The sequence below is a fragment of the Misgurnus anguillicaudatus genome, chromosome 10 (assembly GCF_027580225.2).
Source record: "Misgurnus anguillicaudatus chromosome 10, ASM2758022v2, whole genome shotgun sequence".
NCBI lineage: Eukaryota > Metazoa > Chordata > Actinopteri > Cypriniformes > Cobitidae > Misgurnus > Misgurnus anguillicaudatus.
Genome location: NC_073346.2, coordinates 29324588 through 29339910, shown reverse-complemented (window position 1 = coordinate 29339910; position 15323 = coordinate 29324588). Strand labels below are relative to the sequence as shown.

At 37.8% G+C, this 15323-nt stretch overlaps 1 protein-coding gene across 1 annotated transcript in view; it reads right to left on the bottom strand.

Moving 5' to 3' along the window:
- The window catches only part of col6a4a (collagen, type VI, alpha 4a), a 42477-nt gene extending 27489 nt beyond the window's left edge, over positions 1 to 14988 (bottom strand). The window contains exons 1-4 of the mRNA XM_073872733.1: positions 14928 to 14988; positions 6531 to 6628; positions 1930 to 2520; positions 502 to 1071 (exon numbers count right to left, since the gene is read on the bottom strand). Of these exons, the coding sequence (XP_073728834.1) occupies positions 502 to 1071; positions 1930 to 2520; positions 6531 to 6606 (1237 nt within the window). The 5' untranslated portion in view covers positions 6607 to 6628; positions 14928 to 14988. The remainder of the gene's footprint in view (positions 1 to 501; positions 1072 to 1929; positions 2521 to 6530; positions 6629 to 14927) is intronic.
- Between the last annotated feature and the right edge of the window lie 335 nt (positions 14989 to 15323).

Here is a 15323-nt window from a genome sequence, read left to right as displayed (position 1 = left end):
TCTCATTTGGTGGCCATGTTCTTAAAGGGATAGTTCAACCAAAAATGCAAATTCTGTCATCATTTACTCACTCTCATGTTGTGCTGAACACAAAGGAAGATATTTTGACCAATGTTTGTAACCGAACCATTTTGGAGCACCATAGACTTCCATAGTAGTATTTTTTGCTACCAAGAAAGTAAATGGTGATTCTGTTTCTTGCTTCATTACAAATATCTTTCTTTTTGTTCAGCAGAACAAAGAAATTTACACAGGTTTAAAACAATATGAAGGTGAGTAAATTATGACAAAATGTTAATTTAGGTGAACTATCCCTTTAAATAAAATTTGTGGCAAGCAACATATAACAATTACAATTATTTTAAATTATTTAAAAAATATATAGCACATTTTGTGGGAAAGTGTCAAGAGTTTCAGGTAAGGTTGTAAGTAGTACTTTTATTTATTTGGTTGTACTGTTTAAACACCATAATCTATATTACGCTTAAAAGCAAAACCAACCTCCTGTAACATTGAGAACCGTCTTCTGTTCAATTTTTTTTGTGATGTCCGAAGCAAAATCCAAAATATCCCCTTCGAGACTGTGAAGAAATACCGAAGTGGGAGGTAAATCAGGTGTGGGGGAAGGTAATTCATCTGTCAATTTTATATCAATAATGGTCACATCTTCGCTCTTCAAGATTCGCGTGGCCCTGAGCACAGAGTCAGCAGACTCGCCCGTTTTGATCACTACTAGGTATTGCTTGTAGCCTTCATAAATTCTGCTGCCATTCAGTGGGTTAAGAAAGTTAGTGCGAAAGTAATCCATGGCTTTTCCCAATTTCCGCTCTCCGTTGGGCACAGGTTCGAATCGGCTTATGAGCTCAATGGCTTTTTCCGTGTCATCGTAGTCGTTGAATAAAAACTCTGTGATGAAATCTTCACCAAACTGAGCCAGTGCAATTTTATTTGATCCATCGCCCACTTTGAGCTTAAGAGCCAGCTGGGTGAGAAGATCTTTTATCTTTTGTTTCTCGCTCTGGGCTGAACTGTCCACCAGGACAAACACATCTGCAAACTTCGGGGCAATGGCTGAAACAGACACACAATGAAGGTGTGACAATTACAAAACAACCATCATCGACATTAAAGACACCTATTATACAAAATCCACTTATACAAGGTGTCTGGACATAAATGTGTGTTGGCAGTGTGTGAACACAACCACCCTACAATGAAAAAAATCTTTTTGCCCCTTCTTTTTTAATCCTCATTAAAATAAAAGCAGTTTCATTAGACATGCAGTTTTGATTCTCTAAGCAATGTGATGTCAAACTGCTAAAGCCCCGCCCACGCCCGCTGACTGACAGTCCTGTTTTACCATAGTTTCTGCCCTTAGTGAGTTGGACGCTGTCTGCTATATTTTCTGTGCTTCTTTGCGAAATCAGATCTATTTTAACCAAAGCATCTCTTCCAGTAAGGGAGCGAAGAGCAAGCTTATTTACATTTAAAGGTACACACACAAAACGTTTTTGCTCCGACCCAAACGGGCATTTTGGACATGCTATAATAAATGATCTGTTAGGTATTTTGAGCTGAGACTTCACAGACACATTCAACACTTATATTACACATTTTAAAGATGGGAATAATATGTGCCCTTTAAAGTCTGTTATTAAATTTGTGTTGTGCACCGAGCCAAATTTAAATGATTAAAAAAGCCAGATAAATAAAATAAGTTATGAAAATATTGGAAAAATAGGCAGGATTCTCCGCTGTCAAGCGGTGGGGGCTGCCATCTCTCTCAACTTTCAAACCGCTACAACCAAATTGGATACTGATGATTATGTTAGGGGTTTAGTGTGTAACTCCACAATTCAGTACTACATAATTCACAGTCTTTGTAATGTGTTTCAGCAATACAGCTCTAATATTTATAATGTGATTTACCTTTGCCTTGATCTGCCATTAAGGTGCACACCGTCTCCATCATTTCAGTGATCACTGTTTGCAGTGCTTTGTAGCTGTCAATTTTCTTCACAAAACGCTCAGGTGGTGTGTTGGCAATGGCCTTCAACCCAGTCGCATTGGTTTCACCAACACCAATGGCAAAGATGATAATACCCTTTGCTTGTAAATCTCCAACAGGTCCTTGTATATCATCAGATGAGTCTCCATCTGTGACCACCACAACAATCTGTGGCACGTTCTGATCCACCCGACTACCACCAGCGCTTGTGAAATAGTTTTCTTTTAGAGAGGTCATGGCTTTTCCCATATATGTGCCTCCAGTTCGGTAGGGAAGCTTATCGATCTTCTGAACCAAATCTGCTTTGTTGGCATAGTCACCCAGCAGGACTTCTTTGTGGGGATCAGTGTTAAACTGAACGATGCCAACCTGCACCTTCTTAGAGTCAATATCCAAACCGCTCACAAACGTCCGCATGAACGCCTTTATCTCCTTGAAGTCTCGAGTGCTGATGCTGCTGGAACTATCCGTGAGGAACACCATGTCAAATGCCAATTTTTCATCCTGGCATCCTAGCAATGATGAGTAAAATACACATAATGATATACGACAATCAAGCCAAAGTATCCGGTTGTTCAGTCACATAAGGAATACCGTTTCCAGCTCCAAGCCACCACATTTAAACTCACATGTAAACTGCAGTCTCTCAGGTTCCCAGAATCAAAGACAGCAATATATAAATAATTCATTAAAACATCCACGTCCATAAATCCATGTCTGGTCATCTCGGATTTTGTTATGGAGATAAAAATTAGGAACGGGTGTTTTTGGTAGTTTTTCATTATGATACGAGTGTATATAGCCGTGATTTTTTGTTATTTCTGTATAACAGAGGTTGGACCCGGAAACGGCACATGACGTCAGACTTAACAACCGGATCGAGAATATATTGCTGTCATGACATTTGTACAAGATGTCACAGAATGTGATAAAAATTACAACACAAAAAAAAACGCATATCAAACATGGCAATCTTCATGAGCAGGTTGCAAAAGAGAGGCTGACATTAAATGAATAGAAATGAATGAGAGCAACAATGAATCTATTACTTCACCTTTTGCCACCTCAGATACCTGTCGCTTGGCTTCCTGCACTGTGGTGCAGAGACTTTGAGCAAAATTAGGTGCGAGGCGTTGTGCTGTACTGCACTAATCCAATTCGGACCTTATCGATACCGACATCAAAACTCCCAACCAAAGTAAAAAGGAAATCTCGGATTTGCTGGAAGTTTTCAGTGCCGATGCTCGAGGAACTGGGCCTGGTTGCATAAAGCACCTTAAGTGCAATTTTCCCTTAAGTTGTTTCCTTTAAACTTAAGGGTGTTGCAGAAAAACCCTTAAGTTTTTTCTGTTGCGTCTCCATGGCAACAATAGTATTTTATAACAACAAACCGGGGTCGCTGTCATGAAACACTTAATGATTACCCTTACCTAAGAGAACCGTTTAAGGGATTATATGCAAAACTCTTTAATTATTATCTTACAGTAGTTAAGGGGAATTTACCCCTTAAGTGTCATATTAAGGGAAAAACTTAAGGTGCTTTATGCAACCGGGCCCTGTTCACCAGGAAGACAATTGGCTCTATCATACACCCGGCGCAATGCTGCGCAATGCAGCGCAATGCGCGACGCAAGTAGGGCTGAAACGATTCATCGAGTTACTCGATTTACTCGATTCAAAAAATTCCTCGAGGCAAAAATTCTGCATCGAAGCCTCGTTAAATTCCTATGACGCGCACTACACGCGCCAAAATCTGATTCACACGGACCGTTGTTCAATGTTCAGGAAGCACATCATAGCGCGTGGTACATTTTGAATTTAGTTGGCGCGATGGCGGAGCGAATATGTCCATAAACGGCAGAGAGAGACTGTCTTAAAGGGCCATTTCACCGATAGGAACATTAATCTTTATGGAAAGTGAGTCATATTTGTAGTCAAAATGTAACATAAATGTAGAATTGTGTGCCTATTTGACCGAGAAAAAACAAAATGTGACTTTAGAGCACATTTGTATGAAAAACTACAACTCCCACTATGCACCACAATGCACAGCACTGCAAGCCACTCCTATTAATCGGAACACGGCTCAGATATGATATTGTGTACATAAATGCCACGTTAGTAAAACAAAGAAAATAGCCACCACCACTGTGTCTGACAGACACCAATCATGACTTACTTTTAAACGTGATGTTACATTGTGGTACACACAATAACACTCTGGCCTGGTGTGTAGCAAAGTCTTATTCAAACAGTAACGTGCAGTTTCAGATCCGCAGTACAAATGTCTTTTCAAGTAGTTAAAAAAGGGTATGCATTTTAAATGTTTATTTAGTTTTACCAATTTTCTTTTTGTCTCTTGTTTACTGTAATTACATCTGTGTAATATCAGCCTCACTGCTCTCACAATATAGACATATAAAACACCGCTCAGATATGCTATTGTGTATATAAATGCCACCTTAGTATAACAAAGAAAATAGAAGCACTCACTTTAGTCAGACGTCCATTTATCCCTGCATCCTGCACACAAACGCGTCCCCTGCACAATATCTCCACAGACGCGCTGCCTCAGCTCTTGGAGCTTGTGCTCGTAAGCCGAAACACGTCTTTGATATAAGCATGCGACCAGAAACATTAACAAAACAAACGTTCATATTAGGTATGTTGCTAACTCCGCTGTCGCGGCTGACTTTTTGGTTCCACTCAGCGAAACTCAAGATTTTCTCAGGCGGCGCGCGGTGTTGTTGAAAATAATGCTTCTGTTGGTTTGTTGATGGCGAAATTTCTGAGTTTTTATTGTTAACACCACCGGAAGAACCACAGGTACCTTCTCGTTTTCAGTCACAACCTTTCATGTTTAACCACTGGCCGTGCGAGCTCGCCAAAGTCGGTTGTTTGTAAAATCATCGTTGTTTTTGCTGAAGTTGAGTAAAGACATTCTTGAAATTGTAAAGACATTTAGTTTAATTGCTAAACTACAAGTGAACGAAATTTTAATAAATTTGACCGACTACCACAGGTGGTTTTACCTCTACCAAAATCAGCTTGAATGGTAAAGAATGGGAAGCAGCCGTATTAGCATGTAGTAGATTTTAATCCCATACTGTATTTGTAGCGATGTCGTTATGCGGTTTGACTAGATATGATGTTTAGCTTTGATGTTTTTAAGTAGTAAACGTATTCACGTTCAATTGCAGGACAGTATTAAAAAAGAACCCCTGCCTTGACACACACGCATGCACTACAGGTGTGTGTACCAAAAACGGCACCACATTGCAATCATATATGGGCAACTTGTAATCTGACATAATCTCTGTTTTATTGGAGTTTAGCATAAGGAAGTTATTCTCTCTCACGCGAGTCAGACCGATCGCGCAATGCATCACATATGCTTAAACTTTTATGTAGCCACGCAACAATAATTTCAGCATGCATTCACTGTATACAGCGGGACGTGATGTTGTGATTTTTCGAACGGATTCTTAACCTAAAATGCACCGCAATGCAAGTGATGCAAACCAAATCCAGCGTTCTATTGAAAAGTAATGTATGTTTTTCTGCAGTACCAAAATGCAGTGAAGCAACTGAACGTCTGACTAGGGTGTCACTCTTCCTCACGCACAGAACGCGTGCACACACACAAACACAAGTGCACGTGCGCGCATACACACAGGTTGTTACCATAGCAAATAGGCTCACCCCAGAAATGATATATTATATGTTAGTAGCCTAATGGTAAATGCTGCAGGTGTAGAAATGTACATAAACCAGATATTTACTTTGATGTCAGGGATAGATTACAGCATGAAACCTGTTGTGCATATTAATAAATTAAAGTGTTTATTTGTTGGCAATTGCAATTATAAACAATAAATGGGTAAAAAATTGAAATAAATAGGCTTATTTCTTGGAGCCAAATACCTCTGTTTTTTTTAGAAATTAAAGCCAAATGCTTGAACATTTTACAGCCAAGTCATTTTCGTTATGCATTATTTGTTTTGGTTGTTTAAAAACACACAAAAAATTATCCGATTACTCGATCGATTCAGTGCTAGATTAATCGATTACAAAAAGAATCGATAGCTGCAGCCCTAGACGCAAGTGTCTTCTGCTAGTTTCAAACCGGCCCAGTGACCATTTTCACGTTTAGCACCACGTTGTTTAAATACGTTGCATTTTTGCGTCCACGGGCGTTCTGAACTAAAAACAAGGTGTGTTCAGTTGCATTGTTGGCGCGTTGCTATTTTGAGGCAACTAAAATAGACTATGCGCTTGGCGCACAAACCATTTTTCCCGTCCTTAAATTAGCAAAAGTGGATTCGGACATGCCCATTTAGACTGTGCACTGTGCGCTTTAGACAATGCGCTTAGATTGTTAAAATAGGGCCCATAGTCAGCCTGAGGGCACACTGGAAAACAGGTGTTGTTTTTATTCAAATCAATTTGAGACATACTAGAATTGAGCCATTTTCTTTTCTGTTGTTAAAACATGGATTACAGCATGCTGGAAAATGTTTACCTGTTTGCTGTGCGGTGCTTACGAGGAAACATGATGCAATGATTAAGCCAGAAAGAAATCCCTGTTTTATCTCCATTGTCTTAGCACACTCCTACAACCTTAATAGAAAAAAACAGACAAAACGCATTAAGAGACAAAAATGCTATCTATCTATCTATCTATCTATCCATCCATCCATCCATCCATCCATCCATCCATCTTTCCATCCATCCATCCATCCATCCATCCATCCATCCATCCATCATCCATCCATCCATCCATCATCCATTCATCCATCCATCCATCCGTCCATCCATTATTGGACTAAACACCACAGAAAATGTTTCACAAACAAGTCAGCTGTGACATCTAAGGTCAAACATCAAACATGACCCCAGTGGATGGCCTGCCTTAACCTTAAGAAAAGCACTCACTGCCAGACTAAATTCTTTCATGTTGGGAAGAAAGAATGTCATGCTGTTTCTAATATGAAAAGCACAACAATCCTGATAACTGACAAATTTCAGACACAAGCAATGGATGTAGATTCAGCATTTCAATTACAATACAGGAGAGGTTAATTACAGTAATAAATTGTTGAACAAAGTTTTTATTTAGGACAAGGTATTTAGGACAAAGATTAAAGGGATACTTCACCGATTTAGCATTCAGCTTTGTATCTGTAGAAACCCGGCAGTATTACTGAATGACCATGTTTCCCTCCATCATTTCCCCCTGAGAGGAGAGATATCTGCATTTTGGTTCTGCAAAAAAGTCCTCCGATGATGCAAAAATCGTCATATTACATCATCGGAGGACTTTTTTGCAGAACCAAAATGCAGATATCTCTCCTCTCAGGGGGAAATGAGGGAGGGAAACATGGTCATTCAGTAATACTGCCGGGTTTCTACAGATACAAAGCTGAATGCTAAATCGGTGAAGTATCCCTTTAAGATACTGATTAAAAAAATCTTATTGTAATTGTTACAATAATGACAATTTGACAAAGTTCAGTCTTCATTTCTTAAAAGTAAAAATATTTACATTTATGGAAATACAGTAAAAAATGCAAGCAAACTGTATTCTCAAATTTGTTTTTCCTAGAAAACTTTTTTTTTGTAAATCAAGTTCAGTTAAAGGAGTCGACCCAAACATGAAAATTCTCTCATAATTCTGCCCTCTCATGCCATCCCGGAAATGTATGACTTTTTTGAGGTTGTACACAAACAAATTGATATATTTTAACGAGGACTTATTACATTGCTAAAAACAACTTTATTGTATGAATTTGGTATGTACAATGTGTTTACGTGGTTTATGTTCATTATTTCAACATTATTTTTCAATTACCGTACATTATTCTTGCTCCTCTAATGGTGCGCTCACAACAGCTGCGGTAGAGGCTGCAAAAACGTGCTAATCGTGCGTAGTTGGGCGCTTGAACATTTTCAGTTTACTCACTTCATTCGACCGTGAAATTCTAGTCATTTCGAGACATTCACGCCAAATTTATGTCATGGGAAGGGCTTCTGCGACTCCGCTGAGACTCTGCTCGCTTCCTGTAATCACGTCACTTCTACAGCAAGGTCCTAGTTGTTTAACGCAGCTCCATGCGAAATCCACCGACGTTCAGATTTTTCAACTCACGCATTTCCCGCGGCAACGCTCAATTCGCAGGATGCCTAATCGCGTCTTTGCATTGACTTAACATGTAAATCACCCGCGCTTGCCGCCTCTACCGCATCTGGTGTGAACGCCCAGTAAGCCCTGCCGCCCTGAAACGCATAGATTTTGTACAAAGCTCATCGTTCTAAAAAAGCACTGTGTCTCGGTGGCCAGCTAACCAGTACGTTGTGAAGTACGGCCTGAATACCTCTGACATCAGCCGGAATTGTGGCGCTCCTTACCAAGTTTGGAATATCAGCTCGCAATGCAATACTGACAATACGGAGTTATATCGTCTTTACAACCTTATCAATACGAGCTGAATCTGAAGCAAAAAATGCAGATGACCAAGCCAATCGATCAACTTTGCCAGCGCGGCTTGAGCAGGACGTCACAGATTGGTAAGGTAAGGATTACTAAAACATTAAAACCATGTCTGCATTTGTGATCGTAGAAATGATAAAGAAGCGCTACTCTGCACTGGTTAAAACTTGCATATGAAACATGGTTTGGTCAGTAGTAAATTCTTTAAATATGAAAACATAGACTACTGACAGGCTGTGAGTAAGAAGCAGGCAGAATTATGATACTGACTGCCGTGTCCACGTCAACAGGCCCAGGAAGTAAACTGTTGCCATATAATCCGTGTGTTTGTTAAAGTGCAATAAAAAGAGTTTTACGTTGGAAACGATACGTAATCATTTACTTTGGGATTTGTACCTTTTGCATATCGTTAGCATGTACTAATACACACTTACACACCCAAAGGAAATGTAAAATCGTGAATCGGATAATTGCTACCAGACTCTTTCTTTATGCTAATTTTTTCCAGACTGTCCAATGAGTAAATTATAAGACAATCATTTAAACCATCACTGAGGAAGAAAACATACTGCAGTGTCCTTACGTCAAAGAGTAACAGCCTTACACATTATGTGCATATGGAAGCAGGTGAACTGTAAAAATGGAGTTGACAGATCAAGAGAATCAAAAAGTCTGTAATATTTCAATCTTTGTGTGTCAAATCTTTGTTTGCATGTTTTTTTTTATGCGTGTTTCCTGTCTTATGATCTCAGTTTTTTCAGTCTGACCAAGTTTGGCAGTATAGTATTAGGACCAAACGCCCACACATTGGTACGATGAAAACATGTTTGTTTGTGTTTACTGACCATTTTATCACAGTAATATTCCCAGCAAGTAATAGCCATCATTTCACTGTCTAGGTCACCCCAGTCTCACGAAATTTCGTAATATAGTCCCGTAAATTTTTGCTTCTTTTTTTCCCGTGATATTATCACGAATTTCCACGTTTTTTCGTGATCGTATAACAAATTCCTGTTTTCGTGTGATTATCACGCATTGGTTACTCAACTGTTTTGTCCTATTTTCTTACCATTGTCGCTTCAGTTTAGGGTTAGATTTACATAAAATTACATCCCTACCCAAACTCAACTCTTACCCTAACACCAGGCAACATATAAAAAAATCAGAAGAAATAGTATAAACCAATACATAAAGTGACATTGTAATGCAAGCACCAAATCTAACCCTAAACCGAAGCGACAATGGTTTGAAAATAGGAAAAAGCAGTTGAGTAACCAATACATGATAATCACACGAAAACAGGAATTCATTATACGATCACGAAAACACGGAAATTTGTGATAATATCACGAAAAAGTAATCAAAAATTTACATGACTATATATCACAAAACCTTGTGAGACTGGGAAGTCTAGGTTAACTATAGACCCAATTTAACCTCCTAAGACCATTTTTTTGTTGTTTGCACCATAATACTTAAAGCAACACTATGTAGTTTTTTTTACCTTTAAATAATGTCTTTAAAATGATTTAAGTGATAGAACAACTTTTAACTGGACAAATTGTACTGTTGCTGCAACCTAAGCAGCCTCCTAGCTGCTACAAGCACACTCTGAAAGTGGCGGTGGAGGGTAGAGCACACAGCCCCGCCCCTCCCCCTGCCTGCAGAAGAGTGTCTGATACCAGGCACTGTTGCGCTTTTCAACCACATGGGGGAGCTGCGAGTCATTTTTTCATGAAAACTACATAGTGTTGCTTTAATTATGTGTAACTGGAAACTGTTGTACACAAACATGGACAATTACACTGCTTCATGTTCAAAGAAAAAAATGTTGGTTATTATATTTATTGGTTCATCCTAACCCTAAAATAGCTGGAAGAAATCTGAAAAAAAGACAAACCAAAGCTCTGGTCTTAGGAGGATAATCTTGATATGAGTAACCTTCTAACCAAAAAAAACTTGAATTTGGTTACATTCTGTTTTTTTGCCAGTTAGTAGGTGTATGGTTTCATTTATTTATTGATTTAATTGTATTTATTGGTCTTTGGTTACACGTATATAACATTTTCACTAACAGCCCACTGACAATTTTTTATGCAAAATTACTTGCTGGGAATAGATCAACCAATGGCTTGCGCTCCGGGCACGATTTCCCATCTGACCAATGGAAGACGAGCAATAGAAACAACGTGACAGAAACCGTATTTTAGTTTTTCCAGTCCAATCAAATTTAGCCCACAATTGTCTCCATCCATTGGAACACACACCTCCTGGTTTTTGTTGTTGTTGTTAAAACATTTAAAACAAATGCTTTGATAATATGATAATAATCCCTTGTAACTAATTGGTCCCTGAGCAATCAATCACAATCTAGGCCTGACCCCTACCTTCATCTGAAAGCAATCCAGGCATCACATTAGACATGCATGACTCACCGGCAAGGCATTTCACAGGCAAAGACAGACTTACCATTTGGTGTTTGCTGGTTTATGAGCTCTTATGAGCTTTGACCAGAGATGCTTTTCCCAAAGGCAAACATTTAAATACAGACAGACATCCTGGGAGTAGTGTACATATATTATAAGGCAAATAAACACAAAGCTTTCATGCTTTTTCTAATTTGATGTAATGTATAATATATATGACTATAACACAGCTGCATATGTTTAGCGCCATGTAAACAATCTTCCACACAGTAAATCTAAAGGCATCTAAAAGGATGAAATCATGGAGCGCAGGCTCACAAACACCTGGTCTCATTGGATCTCTCCAGATGTGCAATAAGTAATTGTGTGTGGGCTTGACAAAGTTAACATATGGTTATAATACAATCTTTAAACCAAGGCCAAATAATCATATAGTTTCTATAGTTTCAGCCCTTCAGCCTGTTCTGTCTCACTGTCTTATCAATGTACTTTGTGTGCTTTATCCTTTCTAGCGGATAGGTTGTTCCAGCAGTCTAGATAATGAAGAAGTATCCAAAAACACAGATTAATGTAGTTCATCTAACTGATAAAACTACACAAGACATTTAAGTAATACATCTGTTTTTAAACATAAACATTGCAAGTACTGCAAGGTTTTGGTAAGGCTTTCAGGTAAACCAAAATTCAAAGTTCTAACTTGCCTTTTCTAAACCTATACATTAAATTAGTTATATTTATAGTGTTGTTATTTATATACATTTATTTATAACTTAAAAATGTATTTATACATAAATAATTCATACATTATGGGGTGGTTTCCTGGACAGGGATTAGCTTAAGTCAGGACTAGGCCTCAGTTTAATTAGGAAATATAACTAGTTTTAAAAAGATGCCTTACTAAAAACATTACTTGTGTGCATTTTGAGGCAAAACAAAGGGCACTGTATTTTAAGATATGTCAGTGCAAGTTGTTTTTTAGTTTGGACAGATCTTACGTTTATTTTAGTCTAGAACTATCCTGATCCCTGTCCAGGAAACCACCCCTATAACTTTTATTTTACACCACTGTCTAGATGGAATTTAATTATAGATGAAATCTAGATGAAGACAGCTTTAGTCTTGGGCCTTAGGAACTGCTGTTTGTAATAATGCTTCATTTCCTCTCATTTTTAAATCAACCGTCGATCTGTTTCTGTTTGGCAATGTTGTTTGCAGGCCTTCAGGAAATTCTTGTTTAGTTTGTCTGGAAACTATTCAAATATAGAGAAATTGTTGGAGATGTTTTAGATTAACCAAATGCTTACACTAGACACAAAAGTGTTGAATATGAACATGTCAATTAAAGACTTATCAGTTATAGGCATATTTAACAGAGAACATCTGGTTTTGGTTCGTATTTGGTATGTTGACAAAAATCTATTTCTCTGTCAAGGAGAGCAATGGGATTATTACCTCCAGAAGCTAACAGGTGAGTGAATAACTGTCTATTTTTCAACTACTTTTAGTAGTAACTTCCTCTATTCATTCCTTCACAGTTTTCCCTATCTATTCTTTTTCCTCATTCTAAAAAACGTTTTTAAGCACGGTGTCGTCTCAAGAAATTCTGCGTACACAGAACTACTGAAACTGACTCAGTAGTATACATGCCAGACCCGTATGTGGTGCTGTAATCCTGCCACAGAGATACACTAAAAACGTATGTAGTTGTGCATAATTATTTTGTTGCTCACCATTTTAGCAAAGAAGCAGAAGATTTTTCTTTCGTAAAGCTAATATGCTCACTACCTTCTGCAGCACAAAAACAAGCATGTAGTCCGACACTGTTGTTGTTGAAGTTATGTGACATAGCGGTGTCTGACTAGGGTCTATACGTGGGGTGATGACAACATTGTATCACAAAACGCATGGATTGGCTGTACACACTAAACCACAAGGATGTAATGTTAAGATTTATCCACTCTGGATGGGTTTTAAAATACCGGTTTCAGGCTCCCAAAAAATGTACATATTTATATGACGTTCCCATTCCCCAGATGATTGTCATTTAAAACTTTTATGCTGCAGCTGTTGTAAGCCAGCTGCAAACTCTTGCCCATACTGTTCATGTGATATGATGAGGTAGCCGGGTCCTCTTCTTTAGAAAACGTGAGGTAATCACTCAACGATTAATGACTTTTTCAAACTTTTCCTGAGAAAACGGACCAACTCCTCAAATTAAAAATCATTATTATAAACTTACTTAACTTAAATCGGGGTACGGTAAGGAGAATATTATAAACACAGATTTTTTTCTACTTACTTTACTTAGTAACTGATTTTTGTTCATTTTTAACTAAGATAATGTTACAGATTGCAGCTTTAACACTAGCGTCACTAAAACCGTCACTTTGGCAATGAGTTAAGGGAAATCATGAATTTGCTGTCTGGGTAAGAATACTAATTTCAACGTACTACGATTTAGGGTATACTAATTCTAAATTCTAATACTATTCAAGAAGACAAATAACCTAGTATGCAAATTGTGATGCAGGGAAAAGACAGGGGTCGTATCCAACCTTTTTGTGATCAAGGGCTACCACAAAGGATAAAACAATCTGAAGGACTACTTTTTTAAAATAGTAGCTACTACTCAAAACTTTTTTGTTTTACTTGTTGATTTTATTTTATTTTACTTGTTGATATGTTTTAGTATTGTTTTAAAATGTTAACATACATAAACCAAGCCAGGCTAATATAAACAATATGTAATATTACAATTGAGACTATTAACAGAATGTGCTTTGGCGGGCACCTCACAGACACTGTGCTTGCTACCGTTGAGGAAAAAACGGTTTACATTGCTTAATTTATGAAGGAATTGATCAAATTAATTTAATCAAATCACTTAGCGTCTAACGTTAATATATTTTCCTATTACAATATACAATACAACATTAACAGTAAACAGTTGAGTGTTACGTTGATAAAATCCACTGAGGGGTTTTCGCCAATACCTGATGAACGCTGTCAGTCCATGACAGTTGACAGTTGGCAATCGAAATGTAATCTGTCATCTCTGCTGCTCAAATCTTGGTCGGCTAAACCTTTTTGAACCCTTGAACTGTACATTTCAACGCACTGGAGATGCAGGGAATTTGAGGGAAACTTTTCTTATCGTTCTCGCGGTACTTTGATGTCATACAATGATCGATCTGCGCAGCGCCGCATGAAGTCGATGGCGCAATCTTCGTCAGTATCACGGGAACGCGCACAGTCAGTTAAACGATGTAATCAGCGTTAAACAATACAATATGATTGATACAGTACCAAACTGACCTGTGACGTCAGGTACACCAGATTTCTATAAAAAAAAATCACTGGTAAAACCCTACTATTATTTTGCGATTTGTACATTTATTGTCCAAAGACAATCATTACAAATCCTAATTACAAATGTTTTGCTTATAAAAATGTTTTTTTTTTTACTAAAATGTTTATTTATTGGTTTCTCTTTCTTTGTTTCTTTTGGGACGTAATCAGAAATAGTTTTTCTATAATTAATCTTTAAATTGGTGTCTAATTTTTATTCTTGCAGTTATTTCTGATACATCTTTAAAACACAAACAACAAGCATACACGCACTCCGCCCCACCTCACACTCGCGACCAAAAACATAGCCGCAACTTGAAAGCAAATCTGTTCGCATCACTTAAACATCACATTATACGTACATGAACAAATTAGCATAATAAAGTGTGGTAAAAATACCACAAAATTAAAACGCAGTGCAGAAGACAACAAGACATTCTTACATTCCAATCAACCACATCTCATCATGACCTCAAAAGCTAAACTAAACGTTCGTATATAGATTGCATTGCAAAGCATTAAAAGCAAACTATTCCCAACAACACAAAAAGATGCTTGCACGTGACAGTGATACTGTAGTGCAATGCATCTACATGCAAAAACGATTAACTTGCCACCTAAATCATCATTACCAAAGATATGAATGTGTACTTACATCTGCCGGAGCGTGAGACAAGAAATCCCCTGCACGAGCGCCTCTATGAATTGATAGCTGACCACTCCTCATTCAACTCATTTCACCCCATCCCCCGGCTTTATTTTCACTTTCCCCCTCACGAACTTATTCTTTCTTGAATAGAAATATCTCATATCAAGTTGCTTTTGTACATTAAACGTTTCTGGAAGTGTATCCTTGTTCAACTGAGATATCATATCACTTTCTTATTATTTAAGAAATAGCTCATTTTATATAAAGAGGAATAAAGGACACATTAGACGTTCAGGTCTGATAGCCAATTTGCACATTTAGTCAGAACAAAACTGTCCTCTAACCAAGATAATAGGTTTGGATGTTTTAGGGTAACTTCTTTTAGTGATATGTTATTAAAAA